At 37.1% G+C, this 26,426-nt stretch overlaps 1 protein-coding gene across 2 annotated transcripts in view; it reads left to right on the plus strand.

The window, feature by feature from the left end:
* Nucleotides 1–23,459, plus strand: part of FBN2 (fibrillin 2) — a 202,389-nt gene extending 178,930 nt beyond the window's left edge. The window contains exons 46-66 of one of the 2 annotated variants that reach the window (XM_054397847.1): nt 394–510; nt 2,347–2,475; nt 2,761–2,880; nt 7,184–7,309; nt 7,509–7,661; nt 8,242–8,307; nt 8,596–8,721; nt 8,822–8,941; nt 10,150–10,272; nt 10,705–10,836; nt 11,230–11,355; nt 13,677–13,883; nt 14,550–14,675; nt 15,260–15,382; nt 15,531–15,647; nt 16,297–16,425; nt 17,968–18,087; nt 19,521–19,752; nt 20,604–20,767; nt 21,542–21,549; nt 23,085–23,459. In XM_054397847.1, the coding sequence (XP_054253822.1) occupies nt 394–510; nt 2,347–2,475; nt 2,761–2,880; nt 7,184–7,309; nt 7,509–7,661; nt 8,242–8,307; nt 8,596–8,721; nt 8,822–8,941; nt 10,150–10,272; nt 10,705–10,836; nt 11,230–11,355; nt 13,677–13,883; nt 14,550–14,675; nt 15,260–15,382; nt 15,531–15,647; nt 16,297–16,425; nt 17,968–18,087; nt 19,521–19,752; nt 20,604–20,767; nt 21,542–21,549; nt 23,085–23,459 (2,939 nt within the window). The remainder of the gene's footprint in view (nt 1–393; nt 511–2,346; nt 2,476–2,760; nt 2,881–7,183; nt 7,310–7,508; nt 7,662–8,241; nt 8,308–8,595; nt 8,722–8,821; nt 8,942–10,149; nt 10,273–10,704; nt 10,837–11,229; nt 11,356–13,676; nt 13,884–14,549; nt 14,676–15,259; nt 15,383–15,530; nt 15,648–16,296; nt 16,426–17,967; nt 18,088–19,520; nt 19,753–20,603; nt 20,768–21,541; nt 21,550–23,084) is intronic. The other variant, XM_054397848.1, reaches the window with a different exon arrangement.
* Nucleotides 23,460–26,426: the final 2,967 nt, after the last annotated feature.

The raw sequence follows: 26,426 nt of genomic DNA on the forward strand, positions 1-26,426 counted from the left end.
CATTTATAGATCATTTTTAACAGGTTTTCATGGGCTTAAAGCTATAATATGTACATAAAATTTGAATTAGTTCTGAGGCTGTGGTGCTCAATCCTTTGTACTGAGTTCTGATCACTAGCGTACATTAAAAAATAAAGAAATATTAGTATGGGAAATAAAAAAAAAGATGTTTTGAGATACTGCACACAATGAGATATCTTGAGATATCTTTACACATAATGGTATATTTTATTGTAAAATACACAAAAAATATATGTAATGCAGCATTTTTCTGTGTGTAACCAGAAGCTGTAAGAATCAGTAGTAGTCAAAAAATGTGACAGATCAAAGGAGAGGGTGAGGATTAGAATATTGACACTCTGCAAATACATACAGATTTATTTCTTTTTGCAGATGTTGATGAATGTGAACACCATCCATGTGGAAATGGAACTTGTAAAAACACAGTTGGATCATATAACTGCCTATGTTATCCAGGATTTGCACTAACTCATAATAGTGATTGCATGGGTAGGTGATGTACTCCAACCTTTATTTTCATTGCTGATGGCTTGGTATGCCAAGGAGGATAGTATAACATTAAAATTCAGAAAACAGGTCAGGGTGCTAAGAAGGTTAACTGTGTGCAGTAATTAGTGTTGCTACCAGTTCTACAGGTTTATAATTGCTGTAATTTTTTAAAAACTAATTAAAAATATTTTTTAATGTCAAGCTTGAGGTAATGTAAACCCTGCATGAACAGACTATGGGGGCATCCTTACAGTGCACTGACGTTTTAATGCAGCCCCTACCTCCATTAGATCTCCTGGGTACTTACACATCCTTGATTATTGGCACAGTCTGTAGGCACCACTAGCAATAAACATGTACTGCATTACACCACCAGTGTTGCTTCATGAGTTTAAAATTATTTATTTATTTCACCATATTACTTGGTACTTGCACATAAGTAGGAAAGAAGAAGCAAACTCATTACCAAATCTTATGCAGAGTTTATACAGGCAGTGTTGTTTCCTACTCCCTAAAGTACAGGACACCAAAATATCTGATGGGTTTGGGCAATTTAAATTACTGGATACTTGTGATAATCTTCTTGGGCTAAAGAACAGGCTTGTATATCTCTGGAGATCCCCTCCAGTGTGTAAGCCAAAATCCTTTACATTCCTTCCTTCTACAGGAGGAAGACAGAACAAAGCCTGGTTTAGGAAAGATCTTTCTAGTTCAGAAAAGAACTAAAACATCTTAAATCAGTATTTTAAAGTGCCTCTTTGTCCAGGAAAGAGAAAATTGCAAACTTGTTCAAATAAGAAGAATCTGCTGCCAAAGAATGGCACTACTTGCTAAGGAGGTTCTTTGTCTTAGCAGTATAGCTGGCAGCCTCCTGCCAGGAGCATCCAGTGCTTCTGCTCCAGGCTGTGCCTTCAGGTAGGCCAAGCTGACTCATAGATTGGTATTGTTAGTACTCTCCTCTACAGCTTGAAGAGCCTCAGAGCTTTATTCCAAACCATCCCTCTCATTCAAAGGCAATTTAGCCCACACCAAAAAATACTTCAGATGTATTTCTACCTGTAGAACTGTAACACGAAAGAAATACACTATGGAATAAACTGGTGACACAGGCACAGCTGTACTGTCTGAAGCAGAAGATACTTACTTTTTAGAAACTGGTACTTAAGGCTTCTGAATAACACTAAAACCTTGTCAGTACAACTGATGTTAGTCTTCATCATTCAAATTGAAGTATTGTAAACAAGTGATCTTTCACCGTGATGCTTATCCAATCTCTTTTTCATTTATTCTGTAACTTTTCCATCTGTATTTTTCCTTACACAGTGCTCCTTTAACTCTCTACAAGCTAATGAACATTTTCAAACTTCATTTTCAGAACTGTTACAAAGGTGAAAATCATCCTGCAGGAAGCAAACGACATTCCAAAATCTGAAAATGACAGGGCAGGTTTTAAGAGGAAATTTGAGTACATAGAAATCCAGATAAAATCCAGAACACTCAATGTAACATTTTTTTTTTCTGTGTCTGGAATTAGTATTATACAGTCTCTTGGCAGTAACGGAATGTCTGCAGATGCAGTAGTTGAGGTAACGAGGCAATGCTGCAAGTCTGAAAATTATGATACCCTATTAAAAAAAAAAAAGTGTTGTTTAAGTAGATCATATACCATAATGCACTGAAGTAACAGCTGTCAGCTCTTCTTTTGTTGCTGTTGCTGCAGAATTTGGCTTTTTCACAGAAATATATATTGCCATTTGAGTGCACTTATAAAGTATTGTATATACTAGGCTGAGACTCAACTCCTGCTTCTGGGATTTTGTTTTGGTTTTTTTACAGATATTGATGAGTGCAGTTCTTTATTTGGCCAGGTGTGTAGAAACGGACGGTGTTTCAATGAAATTGGTTCCTTCAAATGTTTATGTAACGAAGGATATGAACTTACTCTGGATGGAAAGAATTGCATTGGTATGTATGATACCACATGGATATTAAAGTACTGGTGAGCTGAAATAATCAAACTGTTAGCTTCCATCTGGAGGGAAGCAGTACACCATCTGATTATCTTAAATATAAACTAAGGAGGACAGTCAATTTAATGAAAACAGTAGATGTAACTAAGTTTTGGAGTAGGCATCTAAATACCTTAGAAAAAGAACGTAATCCTGCAGTCCTTTTTGTAAATCAACCTGTTTTGTTACCATAAGAATGACATACTTCTAAACATTTCCTGATGCCTTTTACTCTCCAAAGATACTAACGAGTGTGTGGCACTATCTGGCTCCTGCTCTCCTGGTACATGTCAAAATTTGGAAGGATCATTCAGATGCATCTGTCCACCAGGATATGAAGTAAAAAGTGAAAGTTGTATTGGTAAGGCAATTTTAATTGTTGCTTCTCAGCAATTTTAAAATTGGAAAATTTGGTTCTAATTTGGTGGAAAGTGGTTGTACACCCTAATATTTATGACTGTTGTCTGACTTAAGATGATGGTGACAGGGAAAGCCTTCAGAAAGAGGTTTTAGAAACAGAAAACAAGAAATTTTGTGCTGTATTAGTATTGCGTTTTGTACATTAACTTCTTCATTAATGCAAACAAAAATACTTGTTTAAAAAGCAGTATTTTCTCTTTCAGTTATTAAAAAATATCAAATTTCTAAAACAAACCAATCTGTGTACTGAATTTATGTCACAGTTACAGAAAGGCAATTATTGGCAATCAATGCATGAACTAAGCTTCTGGTTTCAGACCATTATGAATTTTTAAAAATCCTGATAAGTTTATGGGGCTTTACAGGAACAGTTGCTTAAATTGGTTTCTTCAAAGACTGTTTTCTGATTTTGTGTTTTGCATAACATTTTTCAAGTGCTGAGATTCACAGGAGAAGGAAGAGGATATAGCAGGCCTTTCATAACTTTGCATGTTCTTTGCTCATACAAGCTTCATTTAAAGCCTTGAATATCATTCAGGAGCTGAATGTTAGACAGCAAATTAAGATTTGGTGTGGCAGAGAATGAGAAATAAAGCCAAGATACAACTGCCTTTTCCAGCAGAGCAAAGAGCAGGAATATTGTGAATTTACTGGGCATTAACATTAGCTATGTTGGGCACCTGGCAAGAATGGCACACACAATTATGACCTAGAAGCCTTAGGTTTCTCCCTGGCCAGAGGACAGAGGAAGCATCTGTCTCTGCACTGTGACTACATTAAAAAAATATTTTCAGTTTAAATGACTGAAGTTAGCTGGTGTGGGACCCCAGACATAATCATCCAAGTAACAAATGAGCAGCTTGGCCTTGTTAAGGACTGAAGAAAATACTGGCAGAGACATAAAGATCACACCTAATATATGGTTGTAGAAACTGGATCACAAGAACCTCTTCAAATTTTCACCCTGATCAGTAGGATGTATCTTCTAAGTTGCAGCGTTTTTTCATTTTGTATCATGCCACCATATTGTTTGCCCATGAGCTTCATGGTTTCTTTTGGCAGCTGCTATTTCTGTATCAGCAATAGTGTTTGAGAAGAATTCAAATCACCTACAGTTGTAAAATCATTAAAATGAAAGCTTTTGGTTTTCCAGGAATATCAGTGTTTATGGACACTATTTTCCATACAGAATCTATTGATGCTTTTGGCAGATTTTTGCCAGAACTGAGCAGACTTAATTGTGTTCTTTCTTGTCATTCTGCCATGTGTCTAGAAAAGTTGCATCTAAAGTTCCTATAAAATGCCTAGAATAATCATATGTAACTGTACTAATTCTCTGATTGATATTACATTAGTTCTTAAAATACAACATTCCCCATTACTTTCTATTGATCTTACATAAAAACACATTCATAAGAATTTATTACTTCTGTCTGTAATGTGAAGGCTGGTAATGGCAAGATTACTTTCTGAGCCCAGGAGAAATCAAAACAGATGGGAGCCACAGAAAAAGTCATCCTTTTCTCCTACCCATTTAGTTAATTTCCTTTCATGTTATGGGAATGAAGGGAGAAGATGCATTTACTTCCACAGTCTGGCTACTCGCCTGTTGACCATGGCCACAAAAAGTGTTCCTTCCACTAGTCCCAAGCCATTTATTGCCGTAGTCATCAGTACTTCAAAATGCAGCTGAATTACTGAGCTACTATATAAGCAAGTGCTACACTAACTGGAAAATTAATAATATTTTTTTCACTGAAATAAGCTGACTTAAAATGCTTCACATAGAGCCTGTCGATGGGAAGCTACAGAGAATGCTACAGACATTTGTTTATAGAACAGTCACAGAACCGTTATGGTTGGAAAAGACCTTTTAAGAATGAGTTGAGTTGTTACCTTACTGCGTCTGATACTAAATCATGTCCCTCAGCACCACATCTATGTGTCCTTCAAAGGGATGGGGATTGAAACAAATCTCAGGGGACCCTGTTCCACATTTTGATAAATTCTTCAGTAGAGTAGTTTCTTCTAATACTCTGTCCAAACTTACCCTGATGCAACTTGAGGCCATTTCTTCTCATCCTATCATTTGTTTCTAGGACAGAAAAGCCCAACATCTGCTTTCTAAAAAATCCTTTCAGGCAGTTTCAGAGAGCAAGAAACTCTCCCCTCAAACTCCTTTTCTCCAAATTAAGAAAATCTGGTTCCCTCAGCAGCACCTCAGAATCACAGAATCAACCAGGTTGGAGAAGACCTCAGAGATCAAGTCCAACCTATTACTTAACACCTAACACCTCCTGACAACTAATCCATGGCTCCAAGCGCCACATCCAATCTTTTTTTTTTAACACCTCCAGGGATGGTGACTTCACCACCTGGGCAGCTCATTCCACTGGCCAGTTACTCTTTCTATAAAGAACTTTCTCCTCACCTCGAGCCTAAACTTGCCCTGGAGCAGCTTGAGACTATGTCCTCTTGTTCTGTCACTGGTTGCCTGGGAGAAGAGACCAATCCCCACCTGCCTGCAACCTCCCTTCAGGTAGTTGTAGAGAGCAATAAGGTCTCCCCTGTGCCTCCTCTTCTCCAGGCTGAACAACCCCAGCTACCTCAACCTCTCCTCATAGGGCTTGTGCTTGAGATCTGTTCCTTTTCTGGACATGCTCCAGCAACAGTGTCCTTCTTGTAGTGAGGGCCCCAAAACTGAACACAGTACTCAAGATGTGTCCTCACCAATACTGAGTGCAGAGGAACAATCACTTCCCTGGTCCTGCTTTTTACATTATTCCTGATACTGGACAGTATGTGTTGGATTTCTTGGCCACCTGAGCACACTGCTGGCTCATGTTCAGCTGACTGTTGATCAGCACACCCACGTCTTTACTGGGCAATTTTCCAGCCATTTGTCCCCAGTCCTGTAGCATTTCATGCGGTTGTTGTGACCCCAGTGCAGGACCCAGCACTTGGCCTTGTTAATTCTCATACAGCTGGGCTTGGCCCATCAATCCAGCCTGTCTGGGTCCCTCTGCAGAGCCACGTATCACACCTAATAGTGAAATGAAACTTAAGGTAATATTTTTCAGAAGTAATGACACATTATCTGTTGTTAACATCTTTCATCAATCCACTTCTATTTTCCTCCTGATAAAGACTGTATTTCCGTTGTTTCCTTATGTGCTAAATACATATCAGTCTTCTGAGATTCAGCATAGGAAGGAGTCCAACAAATACCAGGAGAAACAGTGCTAAAAATTTGTGACACCTGTTCCTACCTACACTTAGATTAAAATCAATATGGATATTATTGATCTTAATCTAAGTATTGATCTATTGTAGAATGCTTATATAGCCACAGGTCTCTTCTTTTAATATCCGTACTAAAAGACTTGGGAAGGTTGTACTGCAGGTACGGCTTTGAAGATTTTTAATATATACTTCCAATTTTATTACCTTTACAAATTAACAAGAAGGCTTTTATCTTCTGTATTTGCAAAACAGAATGCACTAAAATGTAGTTTTAAATGGGTATGAAAAATTAAGTCTACTAAAGTAGTACTTTTCCTATTCTGTTGTCTGTATAGATGCAGGATATGCAGCCTGATACTGTTTGAGCGGCATAATTTTACAGACAGTTGGTGCTTATATGAAGTACTCTTATTTTGGTTAAAGTTTTTTAATAATTATAAAAATATCTCTGTTTTTTTAAAAATAATCTCACATTTAAATACTCATAGCAATATATGCAATGGAACAGGAAAAAAATTGAATAACATATCAAGAGTGGCTATGAAAGACTGGTAAGTATAAATCTGAATACATAAATATATTCATACCTCATACCTCTACTAATAGCTAGATATAGTTTCAGTTCAAGAATCAGTCAACTAGCATACAAAAAGCCCTTTGTTAATTACAAAGAATGCTTAACATACAGGTTTTTAAAAACTCATCTTTTTTGATGTTTACAGAAAAGTATTTTTGCTATCAGAGGTATGTCAACTGTTTCAGCCTGAAAGCATTTGATTAATTTTTATATTATAAATCTGGCAAGGAATAGAGAATGGTATTTGGAGAGAAAAGTGTGTGCCACTGAAACGTAATTTGAGAGAGTCAGCTCTTAGGAGCTTTATTTGAGGAGGACCTCTGGCTCAGGTTAAATGAACAAACAAATAAATAAACTGTCTTTCTTAACCAAAGGATTCATAGCAAATGAAGTAACGCTGAGCCCTTGCTCTTTTAATTTACAGATATTAATGAGTGTAATGAGGATCCAAACATCTGTCTCTTTGGCTTCTGTACAAATACTCCAGGAGGGTTCCAGTGCTTATGTCCCACAGGTTTTGTGCTGTCTGATAATGGACGGAGATGTTTTGGTAAGTTATTAAGGAATATAATAACTAACAGATTACAGAGACTCTGCAGAATGAATAAGGACTATGCCATTATGAAGGCTGGAAAGTGCTTTCAAAAAGTATGAAAAATACAGGCCTATGTTAACCCTTTCAGAGCTGGGAAGCTGTCATCTGACCAGTAGAAGGTGCTAGCTCCACATAACTGTATTTCCTTTTTCAGACGCTCGCCAAAGCTTCTGTTTCACTAATTTTGAGAATGGGAAATGCTCAGTACCAAAGGCTTTCAACACCACAAAAGCAAAGTGTTGCTGCAGTAAAATGCCAGGAGAAGGATGGGGTGATCCTTGTGAGCTCTGTCCAAAGGAAGAAGAAGGTACACATCAAGATTTAAAATAAAAACTTTTTAGGTGGGAGAAAAGGAAAAGCACATTTGTGCTGTACATTTTTGATCATTAGAAGGAGAGATCTTTCTGACATTCACTCTTAAGAGTCCATTTTAAATCCATTTTCAGGTCAACAAAAGGGGAATAAAATTAAATGGAATGAACCACAGAATAAGATAAATACTGAGTTGTTGGCTTTGCTCTGTAGAGAAATGAACTAGTAGCCTCCATTTGTAGGTGTAGCCCGCTTTAGACAAAAGAGAAGAGTAAAATGGGACAGTGCCAAGAATCCCTGAAGTAACTGACAGTTTCCAGTTCTTAAATTTCTCCAAGTACAGAAAGGGGAAGGCACCAAGCATGAGCACATGGAAGGTGAATGAGTTCTAATGCTGCTTCCCTGACCTAGAGAGAGTGTCACTTTTGCATCTGGCAAGGAAGCATAATGACTATGGTTTAAACAGTTGACAGTTTTGAAAAATGTGAGATTTTTGGATGGCTTTAATTATCTGTCATGTTTCTCTCTCTCTGTCCCTCATTCTTTTTTTCTTAATAAAAAAAATACTTCTACAGTTGCTTTTCAGGACCTGTGTCCATATGGTCATGGAACAATTCCTGGAATTGATGATACACGTGAAGGTAGGGATTCTTTTTTCTGATAATTTAAAAAACCAAATAATTATTTATACTTAGAAATAGACTAGGATATTATAGTATGTGGTGGCTTACTCTCCACACCTCCAAGTGACAAGAGGCTGACCTTTAATAAACGTGGACCATTATGAAATGATAGTTAAAAGATTACCTCTGAAATTGAATGGCTAGAGACAAGCAGATTAGGCTGCGTAGTCTTTTTAAAACGCTGTTTTAAGACTTCTTGCAGAAATGTATCAGCTGAGTGGTTGCTAATATCTTCCTCCTTTTTAGATGTCAACGAATGCCTTGAAAGCCCAGGGCTTTGCTCAGATGGTCACTGCATTAATACTGATGGATCGTTTCGTTGTGAGTGCCCCATGGGATACAACTTAGATTACACTGGAGTACGTTGCATCGGTGTGTCCATATTTCATAAGTTATAAGAATAGTAACAGTTAAATTTACAAACAATTTGAAGCGTGTCCCACTTCACTTTGCATTTATTCATTGTATACAGATACCAATGAGTGTGCAATTGGCAACCCATGTGGAAACGGTACATGCACTAATGTCGTCGGCAGTTTTGAGTGCAGCTGTCACGAAGGATTTGAGCCAGGCCCAATGATGAATTGTGAAGGTAACTTGTCCTCTTGTTTTTTTTTTTTTCACCTTCAGTTTTCATCTGTTCCTCAGTATTCAAATTATTTAAACAGGCTTTCGGTACTGTAATAACTAGGAGGACAAAAAAGCTTCTCTGCTTGAAATATGTCATTGAAATTGAAAAAGAGATCCTGAATTGATTTAAGTATATATAGTTTATCACAGAATTTCCAAACTGCATGTTACATTGCTGATCTGTTTGTTGAAAAAAGCTGGGGTGGAAGGGAAAGTACCCGTTGAACCCCCCTAAATATCCTCATAAATGGTATAGCTAGCCATAGCAAAAATACCTGAATTTGCAGAACAGTTTTCATTACTGAGGCAGAGCAGTTATGAACTGACCCACTCATCACAGTTACAGTAACAACTGAGTTAAACTGTGCCTAATAAACTGAAGTCAGAACACTGGTCCTTCTAGTCCATTATTTCATCCCTCATAGTTGAAATGCTAACTAACTCAACATGCACATATAACTAACAACTTTCTTCAGTTCGCTCCTTTAATAAGAGCCGAGGATACAGGGAAACTATGATGTAAACAGGGGGATGCATCCCTGAGAGCAGGTTTGGTATCCACTTGTGAATCTGTTGCCAAAGAATCTGTCCAGTACAGTCTTGAACCTGCTGATACCATCTGACTCCACAGCCTATTGTGGCACCAAGATGCAGAATGTCACTACTCTCACTGCTTAGAGAAGTATTTTCTTTAATCCCCTTTTAGTTCATTAAGTACCTGTTATTTTTCATAGTGTGGGAATTGTGTGCAACCATTCTGCTCTCATCAGATGCAGATCAGGATGTTTCTTACAGATTCTGCATTTCATGAATCATAATTAGTTTGCTTTCTGAAACAAGAATTAATTTTTTCAAAGTTGGGGTGTGGGGAAAAGCTGATATCTCTCATCACACAGAAATGATCATATAATTAAAATCTGAGCTAATCCTGTCCCAGCTTGTCATTGTAAGATGAGGTAGTTCTATATTTATTGTGCCATTATTTTTGAGCATAGCTTTGTTCAGTTTTCACTGGCTTACTCAAACCCAAACATCCACATGCTTCTGATTTGAATTACTGCATTTCTGGTTACATTTTAGCTGACAAGAAAAGTACAGGTATAAGAAAATTTTCTTCTGGATTGTTTCAAAACTTCAACAAGAATGGGTATTTTGTTCCCTTCTGTTCAGATATAAATGAGTGTGCTCAGAATCCCTTGCTCTGCGCTTTTCGTTGTATCAACACTTACGGTTTCTACGAATGCACGTGTCCAGTTGGCTATGAACTAAGAGAAGACCAAAAGATGTGCAGAGGTAATGACAGAAGTATAAACTTTTCCCCCGATTCCATCACCCAGCACTGGCCAAAGCATAATGCAAAATATTTCCATGCATCTTGCATTCATCCTCTCAGCAGAATCTAACAAACAGCCTAGCAGACAGATGATAATTTACTCTTTCAGAATTCATGCAAGGCAAATATCCAGTGATTCTATTATCAAGCGTACCCCTCATGTGGATTGTAAACCAAGAAGATAACAATGGTGAAGTTCAGATTTATCATGACAAGATGATATAGCTCACAAAGAGTCAGAAAACCACACTTAAGCGTGGTTCACAGACTTTTCTTCAGTGCTTCTTAAGGATGCCTGTATGTCCTTTTCCTTGAGAAAGTGCTAGTTGAACTTCAGTAACTGAAGCTGCTGGCAGAAAGTTCTAGCAAAATATTCTATTTTATTTTTCCAGATCTAGATGAGTGTGCTGAAGGTCTCCATGACTGTGAATCAAGAGGCATGATGTGCAAAAATTTAATTGGTACCTTCATGTGCATTTGTCCTCCTGGTATGACCCAGAGACCTGATGGAGAAGGCTGCACAGGTAAAGCTTAGAAAGGAAAAGAAGACATCTCTTTCCTACTGATGAGTAAGCCCATCTTGTTGTCTTTTACATCCTTTGCCAGATTAATTCCAAGAGGGCCTTCGCTTTCCACTACATACTCTGGCAACATTCCTATATTCCCCTCTATATTTCTGCTTGTTATAATTTGCAAAGAACATACAACGATCAATGCTTTTGTCCTAGAATGCTGTACATAAAGAATAGAATACAACAGAGTTACTAGGAAAGTCCTTTCCAAGCTTAATCAGTTGTTGATTTTCCACTTCCTGCAAATGCTTCCACATATTACACAGAACAGTTAATGTGTTCTATGATTCCTGTAGTTAGTTATTTTATTTTCTTTTATTTATTTTATTTTGTATGTTTGTTAAGATGAAAATGAGTGCCATACCAAGCCAGCTATCTGTGAAAATGGTCGCTGCATGAACATTATTGGGAGCTACCGATGTGAATGCAATGAAGGATTCCTGTCAAGTCCATCAGGCATTGAGTGTCTTGGTAAATGCCTCTTTCAAATATGTTTCATCTTACATTAAAGTATAAGGACACAGAGTGTAAATTAGGCTTCTGAGTGCCTAATAGCTCTCATTTCTAGAAATTAAATAATGATGTTTATTAATTAAACAAGTATCTGTTAAATAATGATAGGAATGAGGGCCATCTTGAGAATGTCATCTGAACCTAGCAGTCAGGGGCCTCAGGGTCTAAATTTTGTAAAGGACATAAATATGGTGCAGAGCAACGCTATCCAAACCAAATGCACAAGCATAATTTAGTTACCTTAAATAGATCAAAAACTGGGATACAGTGCAAAATTAAGTGTTTGCATATTCAGAACACAATCTTAAGCACAACAATACTGCAACTAGACATCTGAATTTTCTGCACCTTTAATTCAGCTAGGGATTATGAATTTAATATGGATATGAATATAAATACTAAGATTTCACACACACACACAAAAAAGGTACACTGAAAAGGTTTCAGGTAGGTCTGCACATTAAATGCTGGTGAAAGTTTTCATATTCATCAACCTCTATTTCCATTTCAGTATGTTCAGATTTGTCATTGTAGGGTATAAAATTATTTGTGCTTTTCTAGAAATCAAACAGAACTGTAAATCTATGTTTTCTTCATCAGTGTTCAAGTGTAGATACTATGAGTGTTTTATGCTACGGAAGGTGTGTCAGAGTTTATTAATATTCTTGCATTGAAAAGACTCATGTATTACCTTATGTAAGTACTATAAAGCCAGCTTCCTGAAAATTGTCATGTGTAGTGTGTTGACTTCATTACTACAAGCAGTAACATTGGAAGTGCAAGGTATTTCCTAAAGATTAAGACCAGATGGGAAGAGGATGCTGCAGTCTGTTAACCTCAGCCAGTCATTAATCCCAAGGAAATACCTTGCTTGGAGGTCATTATTGCTTTCTAATATTTAATACATTTTTTTCTTTTTCCTTTATTTTTTTTTTAATGAAAACTATGCTTTGAGGTAATTCACTCACTGCTGCCTTTCTTTTAGGGTTTCCTGTGTCAGAAATTACAATATAAAACGAGTCTGGCAGAAACAAAGTATTTTTTCAGAATTAAAGCACAAACATGAAGTCTTAGATTACATCATTTTAAATATACTGTGCAAACCTTATTGTTGTGTTCACATTAAGATTTGTCACACACCTCAAAGTGGAGACAAAGCTGTGTATGTTCTTCAGGTCACAAAATGTATAAAGATCTGCACCATACACATAACTAGGAGAAGAGAAATCTGCTGAGTCTTGCTGCAGATTTGCTGCAGCAAATGTACTGTCTCACACAACTGACACTTCTGGTGAGAACAGCTTAATTTCGTGTGAACAATTAAGTTACTGTTCACATCAAAGTAAGTTTTGCCTAAAGCCAAAATTTGCATTTTATCTGCTGGATACAAGAAATTTATAGATTCTGCTCTTCATACTTGTAAAAGAGAAAATCAGCTGGACTTCAATGCATGCACACGTTCTGAGGGATCTAAAGGATTTTAACTTTCACCTTCAAGACAGAAAAAAATATTTCCTTTAAGAACATGTCTGTCAGACCCCAGCTAACAATGCCTCCATTTTAATTAACAAATAAGATAGGTGATATAGCCTATTTAGAAGATACAATCTCTGTAAAATTTAAGAATTTTTATTAGCACTGAAAGCTGCGATCTCTGCTCTCTTTATCTGACTGTTTCATTGAAACCTGTAGGAGCTTAATGACTCTGAAATTTTATTCCTCTTTGTGATTGACAGGTATTAACCACAAGGTTTAAAAAGAGAGGAAAATAGAATTAGAAAGGGATCAACAGCATGGCCATATAATTTTTGGGTGTTTTCCTCCATCAAAAACTAGGAGTGCCACTGAAAAAGCACTGAGTTGCATAGAAACCTTTAAGTACTAAGGATTTAGTCATTTAAACTACATTAGGGTAATTATAGATGATCTAACATGCTATTTTGGCCAGTAAAACAAACAAACAAAACAATCTTCTAACTCCACTTCAAGTAAAATCATTCAAATGCAAGCTAAACATAGGCATCTGAAACGGAAGCTCTGTTTGACCCATGGCTTGCTTTACTTGCAAATTTTTAGTATCCAACCCATGCAGCTGCTGAATTTTAGAGATGACAGAAATGGCAGCAGAGTATCAGAAGACACAGTGAATCTGTAAGGCTAAGTCAAAATAAACTTCACAGACTGGTTACTGATAATCTAGTGCTTGCACATACTGATACGTGTAATATATCAGATGCTTGTCTCCTGCTCTTTCTTGATCTCTACTTTATTCCTTACAGATAATCGCCAAGGGTTTTGCTTTGCTGAAGTTTTACAAACAATGTGTCAGATGGCTTCAAGCAGCCACAACCTGGTCACTAAATCAGAGTGTTGCTGTGACGGAGGCCGGGGTTGGGGTAACCAGTGTGAGCTCTGTCCCCTTCCTGGAACTGCTCAGTATAAGAAACTTTGTCCACATGGACCTGGCTATACTACAGATGGAAGAGGTATTTGTGGGGATGAAGAGAGGCAGGAAAGGGGAAAAGAATATGCTTACATATATAGGAAAATGCATATCTGTCTTTGAAGCCCATTTGAAGAATTTCCTGCAATACAAGAGTCTGAGTTTTCAAATGCAGCTGAGAGACGAGAAATTAAAACCACCTTTAAACAGTAGCTGCAACCAGAATACTTTCAGCTGTGCAGAATTTTCAGAGTTGCAATCTAAAACAGTAACTAAAAGCTAGAAATGATCTGAAAGCTTTGGTATGCTGAGAAGTTGCATACAAGTCAAATTGTTGTTACATTAGTCTCACTGAATGCATTGCAGCTCCTGTTTCCACACAGGGAACAGAAGCTAATACGCGTTTTACACTGTGTTATAAAAGTGTGACATTCTTCTAACTGGTCATAGAGATTCACTTCTATAGTTCTTAATTTTCAGTTAGCAAAAGTGGAACCTGGGCACCCAATGAAGTAGCAGGGAGGTTCTGATACAGAAAACAATAATGAAAGATTGAAGGCTGTTTAACTTTGAATTCATATCCATTTTTAAAGAGAAAGAAAGGGTAAAGTTTCTATCAGAAGCATGATGAGGAACTGTGCAAAATGTAAGAGAAGAAAAAAGCTGAAATTAAAATTGAAAGATGACATATTTGATGTTTTCCATGCAGATATTGATGAATGTAGGGCCATGCCAAACCTGTGCAGGAATGGACAGTGTATTAACACTATGGGCTCTTTCCGATGCTTTTGCAAAGTTGGCTACACCACTGACATAGGTGGCACATCCTGCATTGGTAAGATTCAGCATCTTAATCTTTGGTTATTTTTTAAAGTAATGATGTATCAGTCTTTGCAAAACTTTATATCAAAACAGTTTTTTCTCTGCATCTGTTACCTCTTTTCTATGTTTTTTTTTTCCTAATGCACACTTCTGTTTTTGTATTTAATTTGGGAAAGTAGAGAAACAAGCTCCACTGGTGGCAATATTCCTGCAGTAAAATGAACACTGAAAGATATTTCAGCTGCATAACCTTTTTGACTGTCAAACGTACTCATTATTTCATGGTCTACATTTTCCCACTCTATTTATTGTTGGTTGACATATATAAGAATACTATAGTACACCCCAGAATAAACACCTAGTCCTTAGATGATAATACTAATGCTGCTGTCACTCTTTCAAGATAGTCAGTACATTACTGAAGTGACAGCTCCGTAGAAACTCCGCAGGAACAAACCCATACAAGAAGAAACAGAAATTCTGAACAAATGTAAATTGGGGATTTCTACAAAGTTTTCTCTCTTAAGTATATTGCTGTTTGGAAAATGCCCTTCAAAGAAATGAGTACAACAGATAACTAACATTTTCTTGCTTTAGATCTTGATGAGTGCTCTCAGTCTCCTAAACCGTGCAGTTTTATCTGCAAGAACTTAGAAGGTAGCTATCAGTGCTCATGTCCTCGGGGCTATATCCTTCAGGAAGATGGAAAGACATGTAAAGGTAAAGAAAGTTAGACACAGCAACTTTTAATTTTTTTGCACCTTGCCTTAAAATTAAATAGTTTTGAAATGTGCTATTTTTATCAGGTTAGACTAAATGTAACTTTTTTTTGTGACGTTCTTAAGACAACAACATCTCTCACTTTCAGATCTTGATGAATGTCAAACCAAACAACACAATTGTCAGTTTCTCTGTGTCAACACCCTTGGAGGTTTCACATGTAAATGTCCACCTGGTTTTACACAACATCACACAGCTTGTATTGGTAAGAAAAACATTAGTTTTCTTACATCAAGTTTTCTGTAAGAATAACGTTCTCATATCTCATTTATTTTTTCTATATAAACAGCAATAATACAGAGCAATAATGTCAGTATTCCAGAAAACATATTTTTAAAGCTAAAGAATAACCATTCTATCCACCATTTGTATTTTCTTTCTTGGGAACAGTTATATATGTTTAATACGTGTTCTTACATCCTAAGCATAGCCATAGGGAGACAAAAGAGTAAAGTGTTCATATCTGATTTTAAATGTTGTTAAGCAAAACAAGACTGCATTTTCTTTCTTAATAGATACAGATGTCTTTAGATCTTAAGCATATGTGTGAATCTTCCCATATTAAACTATTTTAGTTCAGCTAATACAGATGTGTAGCATTTTTCCACTGTCACACTTACATACATAGGTCTTTTGCACTCATAATTGGGTTGTGACTTACACTTCCAATTTATTAATTACTTATAGCTCTACAGGATTTGTCAGTTCATCTTACATTCAAATAGGTAAAACTACATTTTCAAAATAAATTGTTGCACCTCTACGCATTGCAGCCTCTTAAGAAATGTCATATAAACTTGTCTAAAATGATGCCATAAGGTACATCAACCTTCTCTGTCCTCTTCATTTTTAAGACAACAATGAATGCGGTTCTCAGCCATCGCTTTGTGGATCAAAAGGAATTTGCCAAAACACCCCTGGAAGTTTTACCTGTGAATGTCAAAGGGGATTTTCTCTGGACTCTACTGGACTAAACTGCAAAGGTAATTAGCAAAAGTCAAATTTTTCTTCATAGTGGAAGTCCTTACTTCCATGTCTAGGGAATCCTGTAAAGTCAAAGACAGAGCATTTTCCATAGTAAAAGAAAACAACAAGAAGAAGTAGAAATGTATCCGAGTAATTTTAAGCAAGATATACTGCCTGAGTACTTCTTACACAAATTAGAATAGAAAGTGACCTTTGAACTCAGGCTGCCATTTAAATTTCACATAGACTTATGCATATAAAAGTCTGGTCATTTCCTCTTCTTTGTTTTCATTTTCATACAGTCTAAATCGAGTATCTCTATGATTTTTATTTCAGCTAATTGTAATCATATACCTGGAGGGTGCCTAAGATTAGACTCTAAATTCGTACGTTAAGGCCTCTACCATAGAGATATACATTCAGAAGGGTAATTCACCACAGCTAAAATACAAATTAGATTGCTGGGCTTCATCTCTCCATGTTGGTCTAAAGGGGAGCCCCAGTCAGGAAATCTGTGTTTTAGAGCTCCAGGCTCTTCAGTGGGCCTCAGATATTGAGCAAATGGCTGTTAAGAATTAGAAATACAGGGGTACTTGTGCACAGATTTAAGACATGTCAAAATTCCAGGTGCCTTGGTTCAGCATTTAAAACAGGAATTGATATTTGAGCCTATTTCTAGGACAAATGGAGATTATACAGAGCCAGAATTTTAGAAAGCATTTTGTTCTGACAGATTACTTTGTTCTCGTAAAGTAGATACACAATGATTGTGTACTTTACCCAGCAGCTATGAAACAAAACAGTAAATTACACATATCAAAGCATTCACAACATATGTACAGAACTAGCAGATCAGACCTCTCTATGCTATTACTGATAAAATGACATCTTCATTTTCTGACTTGGTGGTTTTCTGCACCTCAGGCTTTGTGACATCACGGTTCACTTAAATTTGTTTCAAACTGTGGACCACTAGAGTGCAACATGGAATCTGTGATATCATGCAAGATATTTTTTATTTTCCTACTGGGACTGCATACTGTACCTGACACATTAGGCTGCTTAGAATCCACAAATTTCTTATAAAAGACACTATTTCAGATGATTGAGTTTTTACACTTCAGGGTTTTTTTTTGTGGCTTTCTCCTTTATTTTTACACATATTTCAGAGTTTTCTTTTCTTTTTGATTGCAAAGGTAAGCACTTAGATGAAAATCTGCTGAGCATTCCAGGAAACTGAAAGCTTAGTCTTACCTACTTGGTTTGAAAAATGAAATAAAGTTATTCAGATGCTAAACATTAAATCAAAGCATCATATGGGCTTACCAGGAATTTCTTCTCCAAATCTGAGTAATGTAAAAGTTCAAAAGGTCTAATTGGGTTATTGAACACTGCATAGTTGACTTTTAGGCTTTCCAGAAGACCAACCTGAATGGTACTTCTATCTTACAGCAGTACTCCTCTGTCATAAATACTGGTGTTTCAATGACTATGGTCAAAGTGAGTAACGTCTATAATCATGTGTTCTTTCTTGCATGACTTCTCTCCTGACTGCAAAGATGTGGATGAATGTGATGGAAACCACAGATGCCAGCATGGTTGTCAAAACATTGTGGGTGGATACAGATGTGGATGCCCACAAGGATATATTCAACATTACCAGTGGAATCAATGTGTTGGTAAGGAAACAAAGAGCACAGAATACATTTAACAGCAAAGGTGTAATAATGGTCATAGTAACAACTGCTAGGTGAGGACAAGAATGAGCAGGACAAAAGGTATGCAAGAACATATTTCACTATCTCCCTCTCCTTCTATACTTTTACTACTTCCTTTGGGTAGGGAACAAGGACAAATTAATCAGCTCAGCAATTTTACTGTAGGTTTAGCTCATTCAGTCTTTCATTTCTTTTCTGTGTTTCGTGAGCTAAGCTAACTCCCATACCAAATGAAATGTGGGAACATTTTTTTATAAAAACTGACACTCAGGAACAACCCCCATCCTGTGCTGTTCACAAGGCACTGTAACAGCAAACTTACCTTTTCAAGTTTGCTTTCAGGGTTCTCTGTGTTATAATCAGAGGATGGCTTTGAGCGCTGCTATACATTTCTTATAGACTCATCCTACTGTCCTAGTCCTAGACATATAAATTATTTTATTATACATTGGATAGCACACCAGGCAGCTTTTCCAAAGGCTTAACCCCTACTTACTTAAAACTACTCTACAGAAAAAAAAAAACAACCAAACAACAACAACAAAAACCCACAAACACAAAAGACAGGAGTGGGTGTGACAGTAACACCAAACAAACAGGTCCCACAAAACTCCAAACTAGCTGCAGTCTCTAAATGTTGCAGATCTCAAAAGAATGTGTATTCTAGTAACTGCAGGCAAGAATGGTGAATCATACACTAATGTTATTGGAGGGGAGAAACACCCACATGGAAATGGCACCTTTGTAAGATAAATAAATTAAGCATCATGTGCAAATTATTAAAAGCATGTTCTTCTCTACAACAAGCTACCTTCCTCACTCATTTTTCACAATACAGCCTGGAACCAGATCAGTCATACTGACTGGAGAAGTTGTTTTCATTGTATCTTAATTCAGCACACAAAAGTTGAAGACAGTACTTCTTTTTCTCTCATTTTAGTTGTCCATTGTCTTTCTCCATTACAGAGCCTTCAGTTTCCATGACAAGTATGTGCTAGCTTCACTCCATCACTGAGTGCTGAAGACAATGATCATGGTTGCAGTATGACTGGAATTCCAGTTCATTACTCCTCTGTGGACCTTAATTGGTAGGAGTGTACATTGCCAGGGCAGAGAGAACCTCTATGCAAAGCAGGAGACATACCTTGAAGGGAACATTGAGTCAATATACGGTTAACAGTAACAGTATCCGAAAATATCTTTGCACCCCAACTATGTGTCTGGGACTTTTGCTAATGTACCTTTTCTTCAGAGATCAAATCTCTATGGGGTAATGAGGTCAAGTATATAGCAGAGCCTTAGGACTCACAGATACTGTGATCTGTTAGCTACATCACACTTGTCTGATGTCTGTCAGATTAGAAAATGCCAATATGCTTTTGCTTGCTTACTAGATGAAAATGAGTGCTCCAATCCTAATGCTTGTGGTTCTGCTTCTTGCTACAACACACTTGGAAGTTACAAATGTGCCTGCCCATCTGGATTTTCTTACGACCAATTCTCCAGTGCATGCCATGATGTGAATGAGTGTTCGTCTACCAAGAACCCCTGCAATTATGGTTGTTCCAACACTGAAGGTGGATATCTTTGTGGCTGTCCACCTGGCTATTACAGAGTTGGACAAGGGTGAGTACCTCCACAAAGCCATCCATCAAAGCCAAATCCAGAAGGCTATAAAGCCTGGGCCTTTTATAAGGCTGGACCCCAGTTAAACTGAACAGCAAAGCTGCAAATGAAGAACAGGCCACTTAGTCATCCTTTCCACTCTTTTTCCACACGGTTTCCATAAACTAGAAAAAAAAGATGTGTGTACATGCAGTGTGACACTAATTTTAAATATAGTATATAGCCACATTAAACTAGAGAATCACAAAATGTTAGGGGCTGGAAAGGACCTTGAAAGATCATCCTGCCAGAGCAAGATCCACCTATACCACATCACACAGGAACACATCCAGGTGGGTTTTGAATATCTCCAGAGAAGGAGACTCTACAATGCCCCTGGGCATCCTGTTCTGGTATTGCATCATCCTCACAGCAAAAACGTTTTTCCTCATGTTTACATGAAACTACAGAATTAGTTCTGCTTTCTCTCCCAACTATCAGCACAAGGACTCCTTCACAAACCTGCTCAGTGAGGCCTGTTACTGCACTGATCAATCCAGAACATAAACAAATTAACATTGTGCTGGTACATGACAATGTCCACATCCTTTAGTTCCAAAGTTCAGGGCCGACTGCTTTTGTTCTGTTTCTTTGTAAAAGTTACAAATGAAGATTAGTATAGGCTTTCAGCCTGTATTTCACACAGTGTGTGCCACAGCAGTGTAAATAACAGTCATGCACAGACCATGTGCTGAGGAAAAGAAAGGAAGGGGATGCAGACACTGGAACAAGAGAACATGCACTCACTTTCCATTTAACAGGACAGTTGATAAAACTGCAAGTAACTAAAACAGATGTTTTTTATTCAACAGTCACTGTGTCTCGGGTATGGGATTTAACAAAGACCAGTACCTGCCATTGGATGGAGATGCTGATGAAGAGAATGCTTTGTCTCCTGAAGCATGTTATGAGTGCAAAATCAACAGCTATGCCAAAAAAGAAAACAGGAAGAAGAGAAGTGCTAATGACACTGTACGTACCAGGACAAATACTTACTGAAATGTACTTTGAGGTATTTTCAGAGATACCATACTCACCGCTATCAGTAAACTAACAGACTACATTCAGTGGCACAAAAACTTTTTTCCCCTGCCTCTGTGGTTTTCACACTTGGGTGCTATTGGCAGGAACGATGTGACAGTCAGAAAGATATCAACAGCCATGAACAGATTTTTTAAAGCTTGTAGAGAATCCTTTGTCACACGGGACTGTGGTCTAGTTCCTCAAAATACAAGCAGGAAAATAATTTTCATACAATTAACAGAAAACTAGGAAACTGGGCATGTCTGCATGATGACTTTCTTGCAGATCATCAATCTAAGTGTTTATTCCATGCTTGCTCACAGTTGTGGGGATCTAGCATTCATGACCTAGCTGATACACCTAAGTGCAGTATTTACAGAATTGCTGAGGGTACTAGAGAATTACACTTCACAATGTATTTTTTTCTTACTACATTTTGTGGACTTATAAAAATGAGTTATGGGATACTCATGAAAGAAACCAGCCCTACTATTTACACCTTTTATATGTTTTTTTTCTAAATATTGGAAGAGTATACCTATATATCTGTTGTCTGCATTATCTGTATTATAGGGTGTTGTCCTGTAGCATTTGCCTTGGTCTTGATGGAAAATTGATTCAATTTAGAGGTGAGGATGCAGACAGATTTTCCTTCAGGTAGTACAAGAGCTATGTAATGCAGACAGGCAAAATGTAAACCCTCAACTGAAATGGTAAGGTGTGCTAGCCACACAAGTTACATTAAAAACAAAAGTGAAAGCAAGTCTCCTTTCTAAAAGATTAAGGACAATCCAGAAGCTCCAGCCCTAATACACACTACTTTGTGTGATGTCATCAAAGCCAGCTCTTGTATTGGCAAAGTTTCTAAAGAAGCCAGTAATACTGTAACTTCCTATCTCTTGGTTATAGTGTTGGCACTTGTGGCCTAAATGTTTGACCTCCACACACACATCTACACTTTCAACAAACATCCCTTTTTTCCTCTCCACCACCACTCTCATTGGACTTGTTCCAGTCTGAATTCTCTGGTCAACCCACCACAAAAATACATGGATGTTTTGAAAAGCATTTTTTTTATTTCACATTTAATTTCATATCTCGATCATAATTATATCTCGTTATTACTTTTATAGCATTAACCTTTTCAGTTTCTAGTAACAGAACTACCTACACAGTAAAAATGAAAGGTTTCATATTCATAAAAGTATGTGAAAAAAGAAAAAAATCTCAAACTAATGGCATCTTATTGAGTACAGCATTTAAAACATTTGCTCCTGTCCAAAATTTTGCCTTGTTTTCATCATGTGTTTTTAATTACATTATATATTAACACACGTGTGCAGAATTCCCACAGAAAGATAAATCCTTTGCTATTTTTATAAGCATGAAAGGATCTTTACATGCAGGCTAGGTACCTCACTTAGTATCAGGTTTCCTAAAAAAGGCTACAGCCTAGGTATTGTTGTAGAAGCACTTTCAAAAGCTTTTTAAATGGGTTTCCTAGGAATGCACTCATTCTTGCCCTTCACCCCACAGTGTGTTCACAGCTATCGTCTCTGGACACATTCACACCTGCAGCATAACTATACTGAAGTTCAAATTAAAAAAGAACACGTGACTGAATTTTCAAAAAACAACCAGTGCTGAGACTTTTCTCCGCACCAGTGGTTCAAATAGGATGTAGTTGGGCAGTGTGACATTCTAGCCCTTCTACAGAAGGCTAACATGTCAGTTGTTTCCTTACTTCAGTTTCCTTTATAATCACTGTACTTCCTTGCATCAGATGATGAGCCCGCTTGTTTTTAGAAGCCAGTATTCATTAAACAGTTCAAACAAAACTTCCAGAGAATTCCCATACAGCATTGTGGTGTTTCTGTAATGTTCCTCACTGAAGTTAATCATAAGAACGAGACTGTGCCTCACAGTCTTTACTGTAGTAGAAAACATAGTTCTCTTCTTCACATGGATTTTTGCAAGTGTGAAGTTAAAAATGATTCTGAAATGAATGTGAAATCTGAGCCCTCTCTCTAGACCTGATGCTGCAGTTTTAATTACCTTGTTGAGCTTATGTGGGAAGCCTTTAAGGTTTACAGGGTGCGTTTACATGGAATCAAGCAGTTCTGCCAGGTGGAAATTATTTACATTGCTTCTCTCACAGCTAGATTTTGACAAATGCTGAAACTGTTAATAATCACATATTATTCTTCTCTCAATGCCAGTGAATATCGGTGTCTATTCTGTTCTAAATAATCTTTCTTCTTTTACTTCAGATCAAGCACATTAGCATGAAAAGTCTAGACATGGATAGTCCTTTGAAGATGAGAGTCAACACTTCCAGGCTTGACAACAAAGAGCATCTCTTAAAACTCATGCCAGCCATTGAGCCCCTTACCAACCATGTGCGCTACATCATCTCACATGGCAATGACAATGGCATCTTTAGAATCCATCAGAAGGATGGACTAAGCTATTTGCACATAGTCAAGAAAACATCAGTGCCTGGAACTCACACACTGAAAGTCACTAGCATTCCTCTATACAAAAAAAAAGAGTTAAAGAAACTGGAAGACAGCCATGATGACAACTACCTTCTGGGAGATTTTGGGGAAGCTCTCAGAATGAGGCTGTGGATAGACCTTTACTAGCTGTCTTCCAGACTAAGTCCCATTCTTCACTTTCTGTTCACCTACCTACCACCTATCTATCCACCTGAGCTCATCTGCTTCTTCAAAGGCTTTAAAACAGTCACTGGCTTTTGGGGGAGGAAAGGAGAGGGCAAGAGCTCTTTCCTGCCATCCTGCTAAGACTGCAGAACTACCCTTGCAGAAAGGTATCTTAAACCCTGCCACTGCCAAACCTTTGCTTACAATGGGAATCATGGTTAGCCTAAATTTAAAGTATATTAAAAAGCTGAAGTTCAAGAACTCATCATGTGGCACTAAATGGCACAAAATGTGTGCTAATTTTTTCCATTTGGCAGTCTGCAACACTTTGGGTATTTTGCTATAGTTCTTAAGTGAAAAAAATAAAAAAACAGAGAAAAAACAAACAAACAAACAACCCACCAACCCCCCCAAAATAAAACAAACTATAGAAGTTTATTTATTTTTTAATGCAGTAATATATGGAGAAAATAACAAATTGTGTAAACAAAAGGGAAGGTTTCTTGGTTTTCTTTAAAATTATAACTTTGAGCTATAACATTTTACAGGTACTTCCTTAATTAAAAAAAATAGATTTGAAAGATATTTCCTTTTGTATTTGGGCCAGTCATCCAAATAGTACGTAAGTAATTTCAAAATGTATCACAGCTGAGAAAGCACTGCATTACATCTTCTGGATATTCTGAAGTGCTCTTGCTTGCAAAACTTGAAAAAAAAAGAAAAAGAAAAAAATCTTCAAGAATTCAAATCTCAGTCTCTGCAGAGATCATATTTCACAGCAGATCTATAAGATTGCATTCTGAATCAGCCACATCAAATAACGAAAGAGGCACAACCACTGTAGCAAAATACCTTGACTGCTTTAATACCATTAGAACTGGAGAACTAAACTGTACCGTACTTTCTTCCAATAACCTCAAGGTTCTCAGAAAGGGTGCTACTCTACAAACTTTCATTAGTATAGGCAGCTGAAGAAGATGTCTCTCTGAGGGGAATGTGTGATGTTCTCTTACTGCTTGGTGCTGGCTTGAATTAATGGTGCATTTACTAAAGACTGAGAGCTGTATCAGGACTTCCGTATGCACAAACTATTAATGCAGGGCAGAAAAGGTAAAACCCGTTTGTAAGGAGTTAGAATCTGTTAGAAATCCATTTGTTAGAAGTCTCATTAATACTGTAGTTACACACCATATGCCTCATTTAGCATAGTTTCTTTTCTAAGAAAGATGTCTGTACAACAAGTTGATGTTTAGTTTACTTTAGAAATTTTATTTTTAATGTTGTACCATTATGTGTTGTGTGTGTCTCAATGGTGCCTTTTTTTTTTTTTTTTTTGACAGCTGGTGCTTGTAACTAGTCATGTAAAAGAATCTTGTATGTGAAAATAGCCAAAGCACCCACTGACTCCAGGATTGCTTCAGTCAGTGCTGACCAAAGATTATACCGTGTTATACTCAGTGATTTTTCTTTTATTTTCTTTTCTTTTGTTGAATTTGGGGATTTTGAAAAGAAAAAGAAACTGTGTATTTTTAATCAAATGTTTGTAAGAAATAAAGTTTTGTTTAGAGGTCTGTTTCAGTAAGACAACACTTCTCTTGCAATAAAGCTTGGGGTATATTTTTTCTTCAAAACACCTGTGTTGTTCTCATAGAATAAGCTTCTAGTTGTAAATCTGGAGGATTTCAGAGCAGAAATAGTTGCTGGTACATGGTGCAAATTCTTCTTCACTGATATGTGAGGTTATACAGCATTTGTTGACTTAGTTTTTCTGTCATGACAGAGATGAAACATAGGAATTAAACTGTCCTTCCGAAGTTAAAAGTGCACCTCAACTCTCTCAAAATCTGTCATATTTTGGGTTCAAGTGGACTGGCCATGCAGAAGGTTTTGCCTATCCATGTCATGAGGGCTGGAGGGCCATCACAATCTAGTTTGATGATTGAGCTCTAAAAAAAAAAAAAAAAAAAGTCCATATACATTTAAGATTAAGAGTGCAAAACCTCCTTGCTACCCAGACAGTAAACATGTGGTAAGACCATCAGTGAAGCTATTTGTGCTTAATGGCAGTCTCTTCCTTGAATGTCCTTTGTTAAGTACATAGTCAAACTGAGCAGTGCAAAACATGATTTTCCTTGAAGTATTTCAGGTTTTCACAAAGATCTTGTTACATAAGCTACACTGCTGGTTTCATTCTAGCCAGAGTTAAACTGGTGATTAAGTAATATCCAATGACTGCATGGGGGGTTTTGTCACAGCAATAATAACCAGAGAAAGAGAATGGATGTATTGAGTTAAACACTAAATTAAGGTGCAAAATGTTTGGTTTAGATGTACTGCTTAGACAGTCTGCACGGTTAATTAGCGGTTAATTAACCCTACATATTCTATTGCCATTCTTCTGTAGGAATGGTACTTAACAATTGCATTAAAAGTCAAGTCATCAATACATCATAATCAAGGAGTAGGCAGGATTAGTAATAACAAGCATCTTCTAATGGTAGTCTGATTGTAGCTAGTCAGCCTCTAAACAAAGGGCAATAGAATCTGAGTTTTTAGTCCTGTCCTTGTAAGAGTAATTAACCGTGTTCTATGTCAGATTTTGAATTCAGTTCAAATCTTGATTTCTAGGTTTTGCTGTGAATACTAGGAATATTCTCTTTTCCATTTAATGGAAAATAATTATTTATAATTACTTTCAGCTGTGTTTTGGGGTAATTAATTATTACTGATTAAAAAAATCAAGTACAGACCACTGCTTATTCCTTCAGTCCATGAATACAAAGTACGATCCAAGTTAACTACTTCCCAAATCTAATCAAAAGCAGGAAAAGATGTCATGTAGTTTCTCTGGCTTCAGAACCATATACATATGGATCTTTGAAATTAGGCTATGGTACAAGGAGCTTGAAGGAATTACAAGGTTCCTCCTAAGACTTAAGATTTTCATGA

This window comes from Indicator indicator, chromosome Z (assembly GCF_027791375.1).
Source record: "Indicator indicator isolate 239-I01 chromosome Z, UM_Iind_1.1, whole genome shotgun sequence".
Lineage (NCBI taxonomy): Eukaryota > Metazoa > Chordata > Aves > Piciformes > Indicatoridae > Indicator > Indicator indicator.